General features: G+C 47.2%; 1 protein-coding gene across 1 annotated transcript in view; it reads right to left on the reverse strand.

Annotated features, from left to right (window-relative positions):
- Window positions 1-21835, reverse strand: part of PKP1 (plakophilin 1) — a 48578-nt gene that overhangs the window by 3877 nt on the left and 22866 nt on the right. The window contains exons 4-13 of the mRNA XM_063356550.1: window positions 17440-17584; window positions 15527-15734; window positions 14616-14793; window positions 12358-12472; window positions 10997-11152; window positions 10717-10893; window positions 8491-8644; window positions 7790-7976; window positions 2876-2960; window positions 1426-1526 (exon numbers count right to left, since the gene is read on the reverse strand). Of these exons, the coding sequence (XP_063212620.1) occupies window positions 1455-1526; window positions 2876-2960; window positions 7790-7976; window positions 8491-8644; window positions 10717-10893; window positions 10997-11152; window positions 12358-12472; window positions 14616-14793; window positions 15527-15734; window positions 17440-17584 (1477 nt within the window). The 3' untranslated portion in view covers window positions 1426-1454. The remainder of the gene's footprint in view (window positions 1-1425; window positions 1527-2875; window positions 2961-7789; window positions 7977-8490; window positions 8645-10716; window positions 10894-10996; window positions 11153-12357; window positions 12473-14615; window positions 14794-15526; window positions 15735-17439; window positions 17585-21835) is intronic.

The raw sequence follows: 21835 nt of genomic DNA on the forward strand, positions 1-21835 counted from the left end.
GTACCTTACAGAGTCGAGCTCCTTTCACACTGAGAGCTGGGCCCGTGAGAACCTCATGAGGTTCGACCCCAGTATCAGCACAGGCTGGGGATGAAGGGATGGAGAGCAGCCCTGCTGAGAAGGACTTTGGGGTACTGGTGGGTGAAAAGCTGGAAACAAGCCGGCGACGTGCGCTGGCAGCCCAGAAACCCCCCGCAGCCTGGGCTGCATCCCCGGCAGCGTGGGCAGCAGGGCGAGGGGGGGATTCTGCCCCTCTGCTCCGCTCTGGGAGACCCCCCTGCAGCGCTGCCTCCAGCGCTGGGGCACCAACAGCAGAAGGACACGGAGCTGTTGGAGCGGGGCCGGAGGAGGCCCCGGAGATGCTGGGAGGGCTGGAGCCCCTCTGCTGTGGGGACAGGCTGAGAGAGCTGGGGGGGTTCAGCCTGGAGAAGAGAAGGCTCCGGGGAGACCTTCCAGCCCCTTCCAGTCCCTAAAGGGGCTCCAGGAAAGCTGGGGAGGGACTCTGGAGCAGGGAGGGGAGCCATGGGATGAGGGGGAATGGTTTTACACTGAAAGAGGGGAGATTTAGACCAGACATAAGGAAGAATTTTTTTACACTGAGGGTGGTGACACACTGGCACAGGTTGTCCAGAGAGGTGGCAGATGCCCCATCCCTGGAAACATTCAAGGCCAGGTTGGACGGGGCTCTGAGCAACCTGGTCTGGTGGGAGGTTTCCCTGCCCAGGGCAGGGGGTTGGAATGAGATGGCCTTTAAAGGTCCCTTCCAACCCAAACTATTCTATGATTCTATGAAAAAAAAAACCCCAAACATAACAATGCCCTGGAAATTCTGCCCATGATTTCTCTAGTCTGTTTTCTCTACTGGGACTATTCAGGTATCAGCATGTATTTCCGAATCTTGTCATGGGGCTTATAGGTAGATTATTAAGTGCTCAAAAAAAAATCCCTAAGGGTGATGGTTAATGCCATAGCACATGCTGGAATTAATTGCATGTTACTGACACTATCTGGATAACATTATTCAAAATTCAGGAATGAAAGGACGCTCAGAGAGATTCCTGTAAAAAGCCCCACCTGAGAGGATTTGGCAAAATGCAATTAATTAGTTATTACTTCTCAAAGTAAGACAGACAGACACATGAGCATAGTCAAGTTCAGCAGCTTTGTCCATCCTGTGGCATCAGCATTGGGCATGTCTAAAATGCACAGCTCTGTAGTGCGCGCAACATCCACACTAAGCCCAGGAATAGCACAACTTCTGACTTTTCACCAAAACAAATATTCCGCAGCTTGGGCTGAGAGGATTTGTGATGAAAAACTCACAAACCTACGTTAGCGGACATTAAAAATAGCACAAAAGCTCATGGGTTTCACACCCCGCCTTTGCTCCCCAAACCGCCCCTTCCCCACACACAGGGTTCTCACCTGCAGCCTGAACGTGCATGGAGAGGCTCCTAAAATCTGGAGGAGAGGGTCCTGAAGGTTGTTCCAGCTAAAGATCCCATCATGTTCTTATCAAATCCTTGCTGAAAAATGTATATGAAGAGCAGTGAGCACATACCGGTTTCAAAAGCGACAGCTATCTATTGCTATGAGAGGGAGCCTCCTGCTCCACTTCAACCGCCTTCCTCCCCTTAAAAAGTCTGCTTCATTTTCAAACGACCTCCTCTGTCCTTCCTCTGTGTGCCTTCGACACGTGAACCATCACCCCGATTAATGGGCTTCGTCTCCCTTGCATTGCTTTCCATCCGCCAAGAGCTGGACTGCTCCGGCTTTGGCGGAGGGAACCTTTACTTAGTCCTTCACTGAATATTATTTTGTCTTATTCCTCATCCTGGAAAAAACAGCAAAGATACTTCCATGATGCATACGTATATCCTTGCAGGCTCCCATCCCTCTCGTCTGGTGTATAGCTACGCAAAGAACTTCTGTGCGAACACAGGAGTGACTCAGTCACATCAAAATGAGTTGGCGCAAGGCCCCTGAGCAGAGCCTGGCACACAGCTACGCCGGCTCCTAGGGAGAAAGTCCCTAACCGTTAATACGAGAACGATGTTTAGGTACTCTCTCCCTTCCTGCCCCCAGGGCACTCCCCTTTGTGGGTGTTACTCCTTCTCTGTAATTTGGCCCTTTACGCTCTGCAGGTGCTGCTGCTGTTGAGTTGGAAAAACCCAGCTCGTTCAAAGGAAGCCACCGGGAGCCGGGAGCTGGCTGAGAGCCCCGTCTGGCTTTGCACTTTCGCAGTTTCTGTTGCAGGGAGCAAAACAAATCCTAAATACTCCTCTTCTTGGTTTAAAAGATTACCCTGACTGTAGGGGTGATGTAACCACAGGGTAGGGTTATGGACACAGAAGAAAACGGGGGGGAAAGAGGGGAGGGATCTGTTGGGACACGCTGCTCCTACATGATGGTTGGACTTGATGATCTCAAAGGTCCCTTCCAACCTCAGCGGTTCTATGATTCTATAATGGACCGCAGTGAAGGGAATCTCCCAAGCTAGCATGAAACGTTCTGGTCCGTTCCCAGCACAGAACAGTGCAGTGCACACATGGCAGCATCGACTCCAGGAGCATCATGGAGGAGCCCGCCCAAGCCAGCTTCATCCCCAGGGCGCTAGCTGCCCGACACAGGCACACCGACGTCCACTTAGTCCCTAAAGTCAGTCCCGGCAGCTGCGGTTGTGACTTGCTGCCTCTTGCTGGGGTCTTCGGTGGGTGCCCCTGTGCTGAGAGCACCCTGGTCCTCCCAGCGCCCCGGCTCCTCCCAGCCGCTGCCCGGACCCGCCGCTGAATCACGGCCCTTGCAAAAACTTCAGCGAGTGAGTCAAGACCAGGGTTGTACTTGTCAGCCAAAAAAGCAGAAGCGTTTTCCTTACCTGCTTCAGCACACTCTGGAGCTCCCTGTTCGACCAGAGGTCTGTCAGGAGGAGGCGAGCAGCTTCGGCCGCTTTCGGACAGGAGCTGGGAAGATGAAAGCAACCCCGGTGAACTGTGGCAGCCACAGAGCAGCAACCCACATGCATTACCGACAGCCTTTAAATAAGCCCACCTCCAGCTGGCTAGGCTTGACGGAGGACTGACAATAAAGCCTTCCTTGCTCTCTCAGCAATGTTTCACGACAACAACCAACAACCTCTGGGGCCAGAACAGGACAAATGAAAACGAGGGGAGGATTTGGGTGGAAAAATGGGCATTGAACTGAGCTGAAGGAGTTTTTCTGGAGTGTGAAATCTGGGAGAGAGAAGGGAAACGGTGCCAACCCTTCCCTAGAGTCTGCAGGAGTGTGGGCGAATCACTCGGGAGGGCAGCAGAGGAACGGGCTCTGTGCTGCCTGCTGAGGACGGAGGAGATGGGAGCATTTGTAATAACAACATCTGCAACCATAAGTCCTTACTCAGCACAAGTTAATAGATACTTGCTCACGTAACAGCTCCGAAACCATGAGTCATAAGCAGTACCTTTTATAATTTTGGAACATTTCATGCGACAACCTAGATATAAAGCTCCTTGCTGGTTCTTATCACTGCTCCTGATCTGCTGGACCTCGTCCTGCCTGTGGGAGACTCCTGGTCTGGGTTCAGTGCGACAGCCCCAGCCTGTCTCAGCCAGGGTGGTGCAGAGGTACCAGACCAGACTCAGGACCCTCCCTGTGTGATACAGCTTCTCAAAACATTGTGTCCTCAAAACTGTCCTCATCAGAGAAATGAGGCTGACAGTGGACATGACGGACAACCTGGGACCTGCAAGCACCCTGCTCTGAGCATGAAAGGACAGGAATGTAACCGCTGTCAGTAAATTTTGGGGCATTTTCTCTAACACTCACAGCGCTTGTAACCAAAGAAATTAGCAATTTTAACCTGGTCATAACCTCCAAAGGGATTGTGCAAATCGCTCACGTTGATATTGCACGGAGGAGCTGCAGACCATCAGAAATTCTTGAGCAATGTTTAGGGACAAGAGAAGTAGGTTTTATTGCAAAATCACTTCTCTGGTTATAACCTTTCGATGCTGTCATCAGAATGTGGTTGAAAAATTGCTTGTGGCTGAAAAGCCAGTAAAAACCAATCAACCCAGAGGTATCTATGATCAGATGGCCAGTGCATGTCCTGGGCATTGTCTTTCAAGGATGTCTTGTTTCGTGTTGTTTCTCTCTTTCTGAGATAGAGGCATTTTCTTCTTCTTTTTTTTTTTTTTTTATAATTTGCTTCTAATGATGCCAAATAAGTACTTCTTGCCATTGTCACTTCAGAGCGCACCTCAAAATAATTTTTCTTTTCAGCCACAATTACCAGCATCTAGTATCTGAGCCATTGCCAAATTCAGACAATTTGTCCACTCTTAGTTTGAAGGATTTACACTGGTTCTGTATCATACAGCAACTACTGCTACTCTTTACGTATAAAAAGATTAAGCATGAACCGATGGAGCTGTGACGACAACGTCAGTATGTAAAGTAGCACATCCTAAACAAAAGTGCCGGGAATAGCGTGTGACTACAGCAGTGTAGAACATGGAGCAGAATATCAAGAACAGCTGACCTGGGGAAAAACTTTCTTAAAACCAGGTTACCTGAAAATCAAAGTTGATTTTAAGGATAGTCTGTTTTTTACAAACAGAATTATTGGCAAAAATGTGTGGAAAGACAACAGGGAAGATGTCCACTTGTGACAGTGGCTGCAGTCAAGCAAAAAACTATTGACTCAACAAAACACAACCAAGAACCCAATCAGATGGAGATGGTGAGGCCAGGGGGAAGCGTGAGGGCGGCACAAAAGATGAAGGTTTTGTATATGCCTATCAAATAATGGGGGGAAATAACGTTGTCTGAAAGGAGAAAGATATCAAGAACCTTATGTATATCACAGGAGATGCCAAGGAATTATTGGAAGGACTTCTTCAGGATGTCATGAGTTTGTAAAATTGATATCAAGGTGCGATCTTTGGAAGAAATGGGAAATTGGAAATGTGTGGATGAGTAGAACTATTCCACGGAAAAGAATCAAGGAAAGACCTGAGTTTCTTCAAAGATTAATTTTGGAAAATGCTATGGTTGAATTAAACCGCAAAATTGAATCGTATTAATAGAAAAGGTGGGAAAAGTGAATGAACAAAGGGAAACTGAAGCAAATCAGTGATAAAGGGATTGTGAGCAAAACTGCAAGTCTGATGCTCGAAAGTTGCGGAAAGAGATTTTGGAGAAAAGTTTTTAATTCAGCCAGTAGAATTATTGAGAAAAATGATAATTTTATCAGTGAAATAAAGTTTATTGAAAATGAACAGAGGAATATTTTTTAGACAGTTGGAGAAGAAATATGTAAAGGACATCAGACAACACAAAAAATCAGTAACTTGATGTAGTAGCTTGATTTTCAGAAACACCAACAAAAGAAAAATAGTCCATATTTTGGCAATTTGGATTAAAAATAGCAAAGAGTGAATGAACACCACCATCACGATGAAGCCCGTGTCATAGACGAGCATATATGCAGGAGACGGAGACAATTATTTAATTGGGATGCTCCAGGAAGGAGAAGAAACCACAGCTATCAGATAAACTGCTGAACCTTTGATGCCTTTCGCTCAGAATACAGCTACAGGAAACATCCAGGAAAAGAAACCTCAGCTTGGAGGAGTCCTGGTTGACATTTGAGAAGAACATGGGAAAGCAAAAGATCCATAACTTACTCGTCTGTAACCTGGAAGCTCTTTCTAAAATATGAATACAAAATTGTTTGACCGTATTAAACCAATGATTTACAGCTTCAAATGCAATGACAGACCAGTTCAAAATTACAGGTAAAGAGACATTTGTTGGGTGGCAGGAGAAACACCTGCCAGGGAGGCTCTGCACAGACACACCAACCAAACCAACACCAGTGCTGCAGGTGAGGGAAGCGTGTCCTCAGGGAAACTGAGGCAGATCAACAGAGAAAACTCCACAAAATACTAACAAGATGCAACAAGGCATGGCGTTCTCTATGCTAATTTGGTCACCATTGAGACCTCCTCGGCTTTCTCTTTCTGTTGGCTCTGGTGCTGGGAAGGAGCAGGTTCAGAGCATGGCACTCACTACACTCAGCATCGGTGTGGGGAGCATAGGGTGTGCATCCAACCTAGGCAACAGCCCCCAGCAGAGGTGTTGGATCTAGTGGATGAGGCTCCTTCTGATGTAGGACTGGACAAATCCAGGCTACACAGGGAAGTGGGAAGGTTGGCTAACTGGTGAACTAGCAGGTGTCCAAGTCACTAGAGTGGAGATCTCGTTCACATCTGCTTCATGGGAACAGTCTGAAATGATGCAGATTGAATAAGTAAGATTGGTCCTGGGTGTAAGTTATTGTCTTTTTTTTTTTTCTCATAAGAATTGAACAGCATAAAAATCTTCAGGGACAGAAACGAATAATGGAGGAAAAGGAACAATTCAAGTTTTGGTCATTGTAAGAGTTGGTGAGTTTCTCCGAAGGAATTTATGATAAAGACATGAGGAACACACTGAAGACATCTCCAGAGTTTAGTAATCCTCTCAATTTAGTGGGTCATTGCAAACCAAGCTCATCACACAAAACAGTCAAGGCAATTAAGGTACGCACAGCCCCAGTTATGCAACACTTTGCCAAAGTAGTAAATTAGCTGACAACCGGTCTGAGGGATCCAAAGCGGGACTTTAGGCAGAAGTTAATACCATTCAAAACAACGAAGACTTAGAAGAAGGCCGGGTCTCATGTTAATTGGGCTTGCAGAGTGGAAGCGCAAAAAAGCAGCCAACTGACCGACGTTCGTTGGCTGAGGTCCAAACTAAACCCACTTCTGATGACTGAAAGTCTCTGCTGCCATGAAACACGTGAGAGATTGCGAGTGGTTTATCCAAGGACGATGGAGAAGGCATGTGAATGTCTTCTCACAACAGAAAACAATAGGTTACTTGTATAAGGTATTTTAAAACAAAGACAGATGGTAGGGGAGATGAAAGTCTAGGAAGGAGAATATATGATCAAAGACCATGTAAGTTTAACACCAGTTGGGCCAAAAATGAGCATACAGTTTGGCAAGGGGTGACAAGCCTTCGCACAGGCCTGTGGGGAGTACGGATAACAAGCAGGACGGAATTGCTACCACCAAAATTCAAACCAAGTCCTAAAAGAAAAAGTGGTAAACCATGTTGGGATTGCTCAGTTGCTGTAAAATATATGTGAGTAGAGCAGGGGAGGTACTTATAAATAAATAAATGAATAAATAAATACATACACTTTATCAAAGCTGCGTCTTTGCCACTTGAGGTGGTTACGCCAACCACAGGATGAACAAACCTGAACATTAAAGCTGAGCACAATCCCATTGTATCAGCGGTGCTCGAATTTCAGACCTGACCTTCACGCTAAGGCTTGCAGGAAGCTGTGAGAGGGAAGCCCACGCGCGAGGGAGCCAGGCTGCGTACTGACATCCCCTGTTTTGAGGGCTGGAATTTTTAGCAGGGTTTAAGATGTCGATCCTTCAGTTCTTTTTAGAATTCCCTAAAATTCAGTGAGCAAATTTCCTGATGCCCCTTTATAAATCCCACCATGGATGGCTCATGCCTGTTTCCAAGAAACCCCTGCTGAGAATTTGTGTCTGCCAACACGCTTGAATTTTTTTGGCGCTCTCAATTTACAAGCATGGGGAAAGAATAATACTTTACTCCGGCTCTGAAGGGTGATGGGAAGGCTCTGGGGTTAATCTGGCTTTGCACAGAGTGCACGGGCTCAAAAAGCGTTTGTGCATGACCCTCTCCATGCCTTCTGCCCCCAACTCACCCATTTCGGCACAGGCTTACTACATTATTTAGCATGTTGCTTGTCAAGTAAGACTTTCCCAGGTGTGGGTTGGACATGATGAGGTTCCTCAGAGTGTAACAAGCTGATGTCATGATCTCGCCATAGCTGTTGGTATTTCCAGACTGGAATGACAGGAGACGTGATACATCTGGGAGCACCTGGTGAGCTAAAGAGGTGGAATGTTCCAATCAACATTTAAATAAAACCTGGCACGAGTGAATGATACTATTTATGTTAGCGCTATTCAATACAAGAATGCAGTGTTATCTCTGGAAGGAAGCACTGATAATGTTGGACATTAATGGCATAATAGCTATCACTTGATTTTCAGAGGCAAAATGAGTGCTGCAGGCCTCTGGAAGGGCAACGATATTGGTCATGGGTAGTCAAGTCCAACTCATCTCCCAAAACACTATCATCCTCACAATGCTGCAGGTTTGTCATTATCTATAAAGCCTACCACATGCTTGTAGAGACTTTGAGATAGCACACATTTTGTTAATTAAGCCTGCAGATACAATCTGAAGTTGTCCTTTTTGGCCAGAAGAAATGACACTGCTTTGCCCAATTTTGGAGCTTGGTTAAATCCTGTTACGGGGTTTACAAAGTGATGTGGGCAGATATTAGAGAGTTAGAAACTAGACTTTTTTCTGGAATCCACTGTAGTGGAAATTACTTACCCATGGTTTTGTGGAGAACAGGATGCCGGGACATGTTGCTCAGCAAAGAAGCCCCAGACCGGACAACTTCAGAGCTGTTGGACTGGAGGAGCCGTGCTATGCGAGGCAAACCTTTTTCCTTCAAACCAATCATTTGACTCATTGCGTTGGACATCTAGGAGACAGAACAGAGATACCTCATGACTTCTAATGCCGGGAGAACACAAATGGGATGATGTACGGGGCCATACAAACATCACTAGGCTATAAAATAAGCATTTATATACCTCCTTCTGCTACCATGATCCCACTTACTTTGTCATTTACCCGTCTTCTCCACAGGCATTTGCAAAGTCAGGCTCTCATCCTTTGGAGTACAGTTGGGACTTCTGTCCTCTTTCTGGAGCCTGAGGGGGACAGTTGCTCACCCAACTGATATTCCCATAAGCTGGAGAAGTTTTACCTTCACGTCCCCATTGCCCTTGCCCTTGCACAATGCCCTGGCAGCTCCCTGACATGCCACAAATAATAGGCTGCTTTGGAATAGGGACAGCTAATGATACCTTTAAAAAACAAGCTGAAGACCAAAAATACTCATCTTGGATCCTGATCTCGTGATTTCTTATGTAAATCTGGAAGATCTCAGGACACAGCCAAGGCAGATGAGTGTTCATGGGTGTTGAAGCACATACCCTTAATAAATTGCCAACTTATTGGTAGAGTCTAAACTGAACTTCTCAGCTACTGCCCCACCAGAAAGGCTGGCGGAGATTGTCGCACCACCAGTGATGTTTGTCCATCAACAGTGACATGGAGATGGAGGGAATGGACTGGAAGGCAGACCTGTTCTGGTGGGCTGAGACCCAATTTCCCTCCCATGCTCCAGGAGACACATGTGCCACGTTACATATCCACACCAGCAGGACTGAGTTGTCTAAAACTGAGTCTGAGAAGAGGTTCAGAGTTCTCCTCTATAAGCTAAAGGGTTCCAGTAAGCTTTGCAAGCTTGTCCTTGGTTTCCCTTTCCTTCAAGTGACAGCAAACCCAGCAACCCACCCCAACTCCAGCTCTGAGCTTGAATAAGACCCTTGAAAGGAGAAGTCACTTTTGCACATCCAAGCAAGTTCCAACCATTCCCTTCCAGAAGGTGGAAATAAGTTGCTTCAGCACTGTCAGAGCTGGTTTTTCTTTGTTTGTTTGTTATCTCCCCCCCCTGCCCAAAAGACATTCTTGTGTAATGGTCTTGATTGCTGAAAGCCTTTTTTTTTTTCCATGGAGAACATAGCTCCAGCCCCATTTCTCTGACCAGCTCTACCCATACTGCGACAGCCTCTCTCCACGTCGTTAGTGCCACTGTTTAATTAAACCAAAAAAAATAAAAGGTTCCCAAAGTATTTCACATTGAAAGACTTGTAACAAGAGCTCCCAGGAGATTAGAGCTGGCAGGTTAATGCTGTCCTAGCAGCGAAGGCTCCTTTCGTGAGTCACTCCGTGTTTCTGGGTGGAACGCTTTGCACACGTGACACGCCTCTCCTACGTATGAAATAATTATCTCTTTATCTCCCTAGCCATCTTATTTAAATTGGAATTGATGAAGTTCGACACAAACAGACAAGTCGAGGTTTGTCCACGTGAACGCAGCCTGCGAGGACATGCCCAGGGTAGCGACTTCGGGCACAGCAGAGCTGCTGTCGTGACGTGGCCCTGGCCGTGCCCTACCTCCTGCAATACCCACGGCGTCACGCAGCCGTGTCACCTCCACGCTGCCATACCCACGGGTTAGGACATCTATCGGAGCTATTTTACAAGCAGCTCTGATGTGAGGACAAGCCACAATCCACAGCACAACCCACCCTGTTATTAGAGCCACCGCCCACTTAAAAAACACACACAGGTGGTGGCACACGCACATCCTTCCTCTCTGCTTTGATGACACCTGTCCACATGTGCACATCTGCGCCCATCCTCACTAGTGTCCTGGGGGTCAGGCGCCAATACCCGTAGGTGCTGGTGGCATGACCAACCTGGAGGAGCCCCTGGGAAGTGTATGGATCTGGGAAAGACCCTTGGGATGCTATCTTGGGATATGCTGTATCTTGGGATAGCTCCCATGAGACCCCATTTTTGCCATTAATAAATACCTCAGCTGGAGCATCCACTGTGGAAAGGCTGGAATTAAGACTTTTTCCTTTCTGTAAGGTGTTGACATTTTGACTGCACATGTGTGGAGGGGAGAGGAGTGCTTACCAGTCCTCGGCTCGCAGTGAGGTTCTGCAGAGCTCCAGCACAAGCTTCCAAGGTGGCATCCTTCTTGCTCTGATCCATCAGGGACAGGTAGGTGCGGATGGCATCAGAGTGGTAGAGCCAGCTGGGTCCTTTGGGTTTAAAATCCTCCTCAGGAAGGGGGACACCGTACTCATCATTCTACAAAGAGACAAGAAACTGGAAGCTCAGATCCTGTTCTTTGCTTGCAGCCCTTGCCTGGGGCTGAATATCAGATTTCCAAGCCCTCTGCGGCACATCTTACCTCCATTTTACCACTCCTGCTGTTGAAACAGCCTGTGAGAGTTTTGTCCATATAAACGCTCCGGGCCATGTGGTTGAGCTGGGTGTATTTGTTGGGAACTTCAGCATCCAGGCGGTAGGAGAGGTTGTGCAGGATGCAGATGCAATTCTCCACAGACTGAAATCACCACCAGAATAAAAATGCAAGCATCACATTAGGCAGAAAAATATGAAGCAGCACCTGCTATAGCTACAGAGAGGACACATACCATGCAGTAATTAAGTTTTGTAGCAGTTACACTATATAAGCTCCTGACCCTGCTTAAGTTAGCAATGAATGGGAAGGAAGAAAGAGGTAGAGTAGACATGAATGATGGCCACATAGCCCAAATGCTACATTAAGGATCTCAGTGAGACGACTGACTCAGTGGATCTTGTCAGGTCCCACTGCCACAAATACGTTGACAAACAGGAAAAGAGAGTGGCAGAGGGTGGTTATATCAAACTGCCCAAGATGAGATGCCAAATCTTGAAACTCTTCCTCTTGCCATAGTCAACTTGCAATGACTTTATCCACATCACAGTTACAGATTAGGGGACACTTTTTACTAAGAACAGGCTTTTAAACCTCCTTTACCTGGATCTCAGAGTGCCCAATGTAAAGAGAAGGGAGAATTTTCACTAGATCCCAGTAACCAACGCGGTTACATTTCCAAAGAGCTGTGTTCAGTATGTGCTGCTGAAACTGGTCGTCTTGCAAAAGCCCTCCCCAAAAGAGAGTTTGCTCAATCCTGAGCTCATTTGAAATAATTCTGGTACCTTGCTGGGCATTGAGGACCTGAGGGTGTCTGGCTAGTATCTCAGGTGTTGAACACCTGAACAAGTGGCTACAAACACTAATTTGTCCCAGGTAAGTGCCGTTTACACACAGCAGCCAGAGTCACAGTTAGGGGCCTGGCAGAGGGATGCCAGCTCCTGGCTTCTTGCTGAATGTGATGCCAGTCTGGGGCGTATATACTTGAGTCCTGCTGGATGAAGAGATGTGGTGGTGGGAAGAGCAAAAGGTGGAGGTTAAGATGCTGGCAGGATCCCAAGGTGAGAGAGGAAGGGAGGAAAGCATACTGGGAGCTCAGGAGCCAAATATTTTGCCCCGTCTCTGTGTTTGGTAAAGAGAAATTGTAAAACCCACCTTTACTTCAGGCCCAGAGCACAGAGGACTTGCAGCCCTACAACAGGTCGCACTGGGATTTGGAAGGACAGGAGCAGCCACGGTCTGCTCTCCTCTGATGTTTGTTTGAAAGGCATTTTGAGATATTCCCAAAGTGGCAATTATTAGCTACGGGGCTGAAGTCTAGCAAAGAGCTCAGGGTGAGCGTCTGGTACCTTATCATCAGGTCGGTTAGAAGCCACGCAGTTCTGGGCGTAAGTCATGACTGAGTCGATCAAGCCAGGGTAATTCCTCATGGTCTGGCGCCCCATGTCTGCAGAACTCAAGTTTCTGAAGAAAGCCATGGCAGAGCACGTCGGGAGAGAAGGAGGAGAGAGGATTAGTTAGGTTCACTTACTAGCCTCTATAGGATCTGTTCTGGCTAGGCTGTAATTGAATTTAAGGATATTTTTGTAGATTCAGCGAGGCTGGTGTACTGCTCTCATTTGGAGGCCTTCTGTAGCACTGTACTGGAGCACAGATCCCTCGTTGCTCTTTAGGATTGATTTCATCTAGGAAAACATCCTGTTAAGGAGCTCTGCATAGAAGACATCCTCCTAGTGAGAGTAACTATCAGCAATATTTTGCCTTAGAGGCTACGCGTGTGACATTACACAGACTCATCGCCTCCTTGGAGGTGTTTCCAAAGAGAAGACTGAATAAAGGCCATCTAGGATTACTGTGAAAATCAGCAAGGTGAAAATCAGGAAGGTGCATATAGTTGTAAGCATGGAGGTACACGGGTCAACTGCAATATTTGTGTGGGAAAGAGGGGGCAGAGATGCTAAAGAGAAGCAATCGCTCTGACCAGATGGATTGACCTGTAATGGTGTAAGGTGTTCCTGAGCACTGGTTACTGCCAGGACAGGGGAGTTTTTCCAGTAACAGGAAATGGTTTTTTGTTGTTTTGTTGGGTTTTTTCTTCCCTGTTTTATTGCCTCGTAGCTTGCAAATGAAAAACAAAGAGAGGTTGGCAGTCGTTGTGAGATATTCACTCCAGGCGTTCCAGAACTGGATTTGATGTTCACTGTGATTTGCAGCCTCCTCATTAACATGAATTCATCTGCAATCCAGAAATGCTTGAGCAGCAATGGCTCGAGCCCAGGGCAAACCCAAGGCTGTTCTCATCTCTGCGTTATGATGTGGCAGGGCAGTGAGTCAGAGCCATCCCAGCTCATCCCTCGGAGAAAGGGCTCCGGACCCAGCCGCCCGGCTTTCCTTACCCGCCTTGCTCCCCAGCCCTGCTGCCCCCAGCCCCCTGAGCTCCCTTGCCGACCTGCCTCTGGCAATCTTCACTGGCGGTGTTGGATATTAGTGCCACAGACCGGGAAAAGACTCGGGAGAAAGAGCCTGCCTGGAGTTACACTCCACGGAGAGCTCCACAACCTCTCTTCGTACTCTTTCCCTCATTTTCATGGGATATTTTACGGCATCAGTGGGTTGAGATGGTCTTAAAAGCGGAGCACCTCATACGCAACAAACACCTCACATCCCCATGTGCAACTGCATGGGGAAGGTGCCTTCCAAGAGAGGGAAAGGAGCAGCACTCGCTATCTTTCAGACATGGTTCCCAGCCACAGAAGACGATAGTATCACGTCTCAAAAGGCCCCTACCGTATTCACCCGTTTCGTTTCATAAGCAGGTACAGCTCCTACTAGCTGCATGTCTGGTAAGGGTGCGGTCGGAGCTGCGCTCCCTCGGGGAGAGCTTCAGTTGATGAAAGTACCTAATTATACAGGCTATTTTTTTTTCCCCCCACTAGTTCCCAGTGAGACAAGGAGCTCGCATCCAAGTGGAGGAGGGTGGTAGGAGAAACAGCAAGTCAGGGCGAAGATCCTCTACACAAGGGCTCTGGCTTTCCCGTGAAAAAAATAAACTACTCTGGGCTCAGTCTGCGCCTCCTGTTTTACAGCTGACCTGCCTGGTGAAATGAGCCAGGAAAAGTCCAGGGCAATGGGACTGCTCTGTACCAAACCGGTTATTAAACCTGTGGAAAAATGCTTGTTTCTCCCACACGGAGAATTCTGTCTTTTTGTCACCTAAATCCCAAAGCAGTTTGTTTTCTAGGAACCAAAATTTTCTCTGGAAGCCTCAAAAACGTAAGGGCAAAAAGCGCCAAGTTTCCTGGTCTGAGCTGAACCCTGTCAGGTTTCAGTATTGCAGCTCTCCCGCGACAAAGTAACTTATATTTTTTGAGCAGAAACTTCGCAAGAAGAAACTTTTAAAAAAAAATAAAATAAAAAGCTACTAGGAAAAATACTCTACATGTAAATTTTTCTGTACCTTCTCTTAGTCAGGAAAACTTTCTCCAGGAGAATTTTTTATTAATACAATTGCAGTGAGCGTGTCTTTAGCTTATGGTAAGAGAATTTAGACAGCTTTAGCTTTTGTCAACAGACATAAGCTACGGTAAGTCCCTGCTTGATGACTCACCTCAAGCAGCCTGTAGCATTGAAGAATACTTCTGGGTCAATAATTTCCCTTGTCCTGTTGCAGCTGCCATCAGACCAGCCAGAGAAAGGGATGATAACACAATCCGTCAAGACGGGGAGGGCCTCCTGTATCAACTCTTCTTTTAATTCATCGGTGGAGGAGAGGTTCCAGAGCAGTCCTAGGAAGGAGGTGGGAGACAAGCTCAAGCAAAAGCTCACCATGCATTAGAAACTTTCTGTAGGTCAGAGTGAATTCCAGCAAAAAAGTCCTCCTTCGCTCCATCCCTCTTTGAACTAAAGGTGCAGAGGCTGCCCTAAACCCTGGTCTCTGTCCATCCCTATGGGAGACAGGCAGATGGGCACCAGGCGTCATGTGGAGGTGGGTATCTAAGCATCCTCCCTCCTTGCAGAACTGGTGTTTATTGCCACTAGGTTGCAGGAGGAATGCATCTCTCCAGGGATCTCGTAAAGGCTTGCACTCAAGACCTCAGTCACCTGAGGGTGACCTGCACCAACAAACTCATGTCAATCCTTCAAGAAAAGGTGGGACACCAATGAGATAACCTGCCCAACCGTATTGGGCTTGCCAGCACCCTTGGCCTTCCCTGGGAACAGCATGGGGCCCAGGCATGCAGGAAGGCATGGGAATGGCAAGGTGACCACAAGGGTCACCAGGGGCAGGTGCTTCCCCAGTGGGCGCTTATGACGTGAGGAACCCTTATGGGACATTGAAGGGCTAGGACCTCCTCTGCTTTCTGGTTTAGGTTGCCATTTAGTGCAACAGGAGGGTAAAACATCCTCTTTGTGGTATGGCAGCACCGTGGCTACTGGTCCTTTGCGTGCTGGAGCAACATGGACCACAGGCAGGGAGGAGCATGGTCCTTGCTGAGGGCTGAGCAGTCAGCTGTGTACCTGTCAGTTGTTTCTGAATTTCAGTGTTCCCTGTCCTCCGTAGAAGGCTCACGCACTCCCTTATCCCATTCTGCCGCCGGGTTTCTATCTTGTTGGTTGGATTCTTGAAGACCAAATTTCGGAGGGCTCCAGCTGCTGCACGCTGTACGTTCTGGTTTGTGCTGCGGAGCAGCTCGACGAGCTTGGCGATTCCCCCCAGCCGATAGACCTGTACCAGGAAAGACATGCGGCCATCAGCATGGTGTGCAGAGCATCACTGGGACAGGGACAACTAGAACTGCCACGGCGATGCAAGGAGTCAACACAGCACGTACTCAGGGGAGCTGGGAAAGCAGATGTGTCAGTAAAGGCTGGCTAGAGCTTGAAGATGGCATGTCTGGCTCAGGCCATAGGTCACAAGCACAAAGGTGCTGGCCTTGAGGTCGGAGCTTAAACTCTGGAAGTGGATGTCTATGAGTAATGGCCATGGACCGAATCCTCTGCTTGATGTAAATGTGCTCGCTCCCACAAACTTTCACCTACCTCCATCAGTTTGCATCAGGTGAAAATGTTGCGCTGCCTATCTGTAGAGGCCATTTATAGTAATATAATGACACGATGTGGTAATTTATCTGCATCCTGAAATCACAGGCTGAGCTTAGAGGGATGGTCATGGTGCAGTGTAAACACCCCCAAGGTCAGCCAGAAGCAGTACTGGGCCGTACTCAACAGGGGCAGCATCGGAAAGGGGTGTGAACCCGACCTGCAGGACACCACACACACGCCGGGGAGGTTTGAACGCAAATTCCTCCAGCTGAGCTTTCCAAAATGATGGGGATGTCCTCTCTACCAGGTCTCCTGGGGACATGATCCCGCATGGAGCCTCTCCTGGCACAAACCAACCCCTTGGCTGGAGATTTGCTGACAATAGAAAATGAATGAGCACCTTTCAGAAAGGAAAGAAAACAAGCGTGCGCTCGGATGACTCACGTACCTGCTCTGACATATCTTTCTGGGAAGTGATGGGACAGCCCAGTGCTCAGAGACTGTTTTCAACGGTAACGAAGGGCGTGGCCACCCCACAATTAGCGACGGTAACATGGGCTGGGGTACCTGCACTCGGTTCAGACACAGCAAAGTCACAGCGGTACGTCCCCACGCTGTGCCAGCATGTCCAGCTCCACTATTGTGCCAGGAAACGGGAAGCCACCTCTATAGGGATGGCACCTGGGTAACCCCATGCTTGCATGACTGCAAACGCGCCAGGGTGGGGATAAACTTTTGTGACAGTCTTGCTACAGCAGATCCGCCCTTGGGGCTGCCTCCTTTGCTGCATGTTGGCACAAATTTAGTAATCGGAGAGTGACAGCATAAGAAAAATAAGCTTCTCCATAAGAAGGGCTTCTGTTTGATCAAATATCATGATTACATGATTACAAATTAACCCATTGGCCTAGAAGGCTGAAAATGGCTGAAATGTCAGTAAGCAATGCACAATGACGATCACAGTGGGATTTAGATGAATTTTGCGTGGCTCTGACACTGCAGCTCTGAGATCGCAAAAGTTGCATGGGGAATGGGGTGCAATTGCATCCAGAAGAGGACACTGCATCTGGATGGCTGCTCCCGTATCACCAAAACCCGTCAATCTGTGTCACAACAGCTTATGGTGGTAACGTGGACACAGTCTCCTCTGCTGCCTGGTAACTATTCCCCTGTGTTGAAATCCTGACTGACTGCTATTAAGAGAAAATGGTGGCTAGAAGTTGAAAAACCTACTTAATCAATCCCTGAGTGCGACTAACGAGGTATAAGGCTCCAGCCCGAAAATCAAGGGGACCTATGGACCCTTGGTACTGAGGAAAACCAATTTCATCCATCTCACGTGCCATCACAGCCCACGTGATGGCAGAGCTCTGAAGGAGTTTGCTCACCTCTTGCTTGGCAGACTCATCCTGGAAGCAGGTGTGCTGGAGGTAGTAAGCACCCATGGCCTGGTATTTGTCATCAGAGGAGCACAGAAGTTGTATGGCTTTCTGGATGGTCATTGTACCGCCGTCTATCTCATCACCACAAATTCTGTGTTAAAGAGAAATACAGTATTGGTTGAGTGCTCAGCCAAAAGGGCTACATCATTACTGGGAATTATTAGAAAGGAATCAATTACAAAATGTAAAATGTTATCACATCACTGCATAAATCACACGGTGCACCCCTAGTGCATTTCTCTGTCTCAAAAAAAGGGAATATAAAAGCGGTAAATACATCGTGGAGGACACTAAAGCTAATAAATTATGGATCCGGTCTATCCAGTAACAAAGGAGACAGAAACTAAAAGCTCAGTTGAGGTCCTAGATGTCTAATCATGTCTAAAGTGGAAGGTTTAATGAACAGAGAACCAGTATTCACTGTTCCTCAAATAAAAGAATTAGTGGACAAGGGTGAAACCATCCGTCAGGTTATTAGGACAATCTAAAGTAGACAGATGCTTTTCCCACAGCATGTGAGCCTTTGATGTGAGATGTGGTGGAAGCAAAAATGTGAGAGCAGTCGATGGTCTCAGGAGGCAAGAGCAGATCCCTTAGGAAAAGGCGACAGGCATGTCTGGAGTGCTGGGATGGACAAATATTGAGTTTATGAAATACTAATAATAGCACTGAGATGTCCTGCTCCCAGGGTATGTTTACACTGGTAGTTTCCAAGCTCTTCATAAAAGTTCGCCACTGTCATCAACCCCTGTTATAGGTAAAGAATGGAATGTGCCTACAGACTCCAGACGAAGGATATGAATGCCTCTGGCTTGGAGCGGGGCTGAAACCCTGGGAAAAATACAAACACCTGAAGATTTGTCCCCTTCTTCAGAAATATGAAGGTCCTGCTCTCATTGGCTTGTACTTATTTAGCATCATCTGTGATGTTATAACGACGTAAAATTAGAAAAGGGTACAAACTTTCAGACTGGTGAAGGAGCTCTGAACTGCAAAGCTTGTCCGTGTTTCCAATTATATTAGTTAGTCTAATAAAAGTTACCGTCTCTTCTTAGCATCCTTGCGCCTGCTAGGATGGCTGCAGCAGGATCTCCGCTCACAGCAGCGTTGTCGGCATTAATTTGCATCAGAGTAAATGACCACACAAAGTTCAGGAACGAGAAGAGTCAAACCCTGAACTCCTCTTTGGTTATTACTATTTCAGCAGCGACGGGATACAAACGGGAAACGCTTTGTTAACTGGATGAAATCAAAAAGCGTGGGGGCTTTGCTAGGACAACTACGTCACCGTTGTGCCTGGCAGATGTTATTCCCTGTTCAGGATCCAGTCGCAACTGATGGGGAATCTTACCTGGAGGTTGGGGAGATTAGTTCCTGTTTGAACCACGTTGGTTTGTACACAAGCTTTCGCTCCATGTCATACTAGTGGCTACGTAGAGGGGCTGATCATCTTCAGACAATCCAATACATAAGAAAACAGAGTGTTTTTTAACAAGTTCTTTAAATGAACCTTTGAAGTATTAAATATTACTATGAGGGAGTGCCTTCTTCAGTGCATGGGATATGCAACTCATTTTGATCGTGCCAAATAAATGTTAAGAATGAAGGTCTAGATTAAACCATTAAAACAATAAGATTAAAAAAATATGTTGTCCTTAAGCATCCAAAGGTTCACCTCCACACAGCATGGGTCGGCTCTATTCTGCCTCAAACCAGGACATTAATATTCACAATTCCATAGCAAATTTCATACAGAATGTCAAAAGCCGACGGTTATGCTGTGGCACTGTAAGACAGCATGAAAGGCTTTTTATGCCTCCCCTACCCTCACCGGTATAAAGTTGCATCCAGCTTAAATTACTCATTTAAGCACCTGTGTAGTCAATGGAGAGGAAATAGGTGCTTCCAGAGAACAACTTGCCTTTGTGTCTTGGACAGGAAGACTTGCCCTCTGGAGATGCCTCTGCCTCCATTGGTATACAGGAATGACAGACAACAGTCTTGCATTGGACCTTAAGCACTCAATGTCTAAGGGTAGATGAACGCCATTCCACTTTTGTTTCTACACTAACAGTAAAGCATCACTTCCTCACATAATTTTTTCATCAGTTTGAACCTCTACCAAAACTTGGTTCCAAGAAGCTTCAGTTATATCTGCAAGAAGGAAACGCAAAACTGGAAAGACACAGTTTAAACTAGAAAGTATAGAACCTTGGAAATCTTTGGTTTGGATCCAGGATGCTGTGATTTTCTCTTGTCTTTTTCATGCTCCCGAGACACACAAAAGAGCTGAGACACCGATGGATCCAGCATGATCTCACCAGAGAGATTTCTCCTTTGAGAATGCAGACCTGGGCTGGCCGTGTGGGGAGGGAAGGTATATTAATAAAAGCACCAGGTCACCGGCCATGCAGCATATGTGGTCATGGTGAATTCTTTTTTCTTTTTAATTTACCAAATTGAGAAAACCCCTAAATCAAGTACACTTTTTATGAGAAAGAAGGATGTCTACTTGGTCTGGCTACTCAAGGAAGGCAATTTTCGACACACCCACTCCATAAGAGGGCCAAGCCCTCCTTCGGCAGGGGAGAACTAGGCATCCAGGTCCAGTTCTGCATGGGAAAAGACAAGGAGAGTTCCATTTCCCCTGCTGGCTCGCCAACAGGAGAAGTTCACAGAAGGTGAGCAGCCGGGCTCAGTCATGCCGCCCAAGAAGCAGCAGTGATTTCTCCTACCTGAGAATATAATCACCCTGGCAAAGCCCATGCTAATGGGAGATTGTTCATCAGCCAGTCAGGGATGTTCCTAACCAGATCTACACTACGAGAACAACAGTCTGCTCCAACACAAATTCTTGGACTGTGGCCATCTCCAACCTGGGCCAATGTGCCTGGTAGGAAGAGCTCCAAAGGTTGTTCTTCTTCCACAAGAAAGAAGCAATCAGAACAGGGAGAGACCTCAATTAGAAATGATTCAACAGGAGACAAATTAGATGATCAGATTCAGGTGTGGAAGGGAAACAAATACTTAAGAGGCTCGGTATTACAGAAAGGCAAATTCCCTCATTTGGTACCAAAGCCGTCCTTCGCTTTGTATTAGCAGATTGATTTGCGTTAATCAGATCTAAGTCTCCATCCTGGTTGTTAGGGCTACAAGTCCCAGGAGGGGAGGAAGTCAGAAAACTCTAATAAATTCCATTGTTCATTAGCAAAATCAGAGTGAAGACACTTTAGAGTGTCTAGCACATTCAAGCCTTCCAGAGTCAGGCCACACTGGAGCAAACCCTATAGCCATGCTCCATGCCAAGCAGCCATGTCCACCTCTGGGGCATGGCACCAAGGTTTTGATGCCACTGAAAGCTCAGCTGGAGCTTCACCTCAGGCTTTGCTCGGTGGGTCGATACCAGGGAAGATGGGCACAGACCAACACTCAGCCAGAGAGGAGGGGTTCCTCACCACGTGCAATGAGATGAACCCTGCCAGGACAGCATCGCCCACAGCTCCACAGCAATTGCTTTGGGTGCAAGCGCTCAGTGCAGACAAGTTCACATCACCAGGAGCCAGTGCTGTGAAACAGTCATTTTTAGAGGCAGTTTATCCAAATTAAGAGCAAACCGAAACGAAGGTGCCTATCGTGGTACTTGGTTCTGCTTTCATTGCGTGGCATAGCCCTGGAGAATTTGTATTTTCATACTGATCACTTTTATCCCAAACAAGGGGAGATCTGTCAGAAAACACCTTTCTGTTTCAGTACCTTTTTGGACTCTTCCAATAACTTTTGTATGTTTTCACTGTTTATAGTATTTCCAGAGAGACCGAGCTCCTGCCCAGGAATGAATGGTGACAGGACACACGCTTACTGTCCCTGAACTTTAGCCACAGCTCACAGAGGCTGCTGAAGCTTGTCTGGGGCCAAGTCAGCGTCACCGTAGACAACTATGACCTTATGGAAAATCCAAAGGGTCGCCCCAGCCGTTACTGCATCCTCCGTAGCTGCCAGCCATGGTATTCAAGGCCTTTAACAGAGTAGGACCAAGATATTACATATTTCCAGGTGCCTTGAGAGACCCTTGCATTCACCAGATCTCTAATGAGGTGTTTTAGTCTCTTTCTCCCGTATACAGAGAACTCCAAAGGGAGACGTACCCTCGTCTTAAAATGAGGCCAAAGGTGCATGTGGTATTATGGAAGACAACTCATATTGTAGGTGTCCATTAACGGCTCCTGATCTATATCAGCAACCCTTAAGCTGGGGAATGTCTGCAGACACCCCAGCTCACCTCTCATCTTCACAAATGAGAATACCCTGAATCCTTCACAAGGGGTGAGATTAGTCTGGCCTC

This window comes from Chroicocephalus ridibundus, chromosome 20 (assembly GCF_963924245.1).
Source record: "Chroicocephalus ridibundus chromosome 20, bChrRid1.1, whole genome shotgun sequence".
NCBI classification, from domain to species: Eukaryota; Metazoa; Chordata; class Aves; order Charadriiformes; family Laridae; genus Chroicocephalus; species Chroicocephalus ridibundus.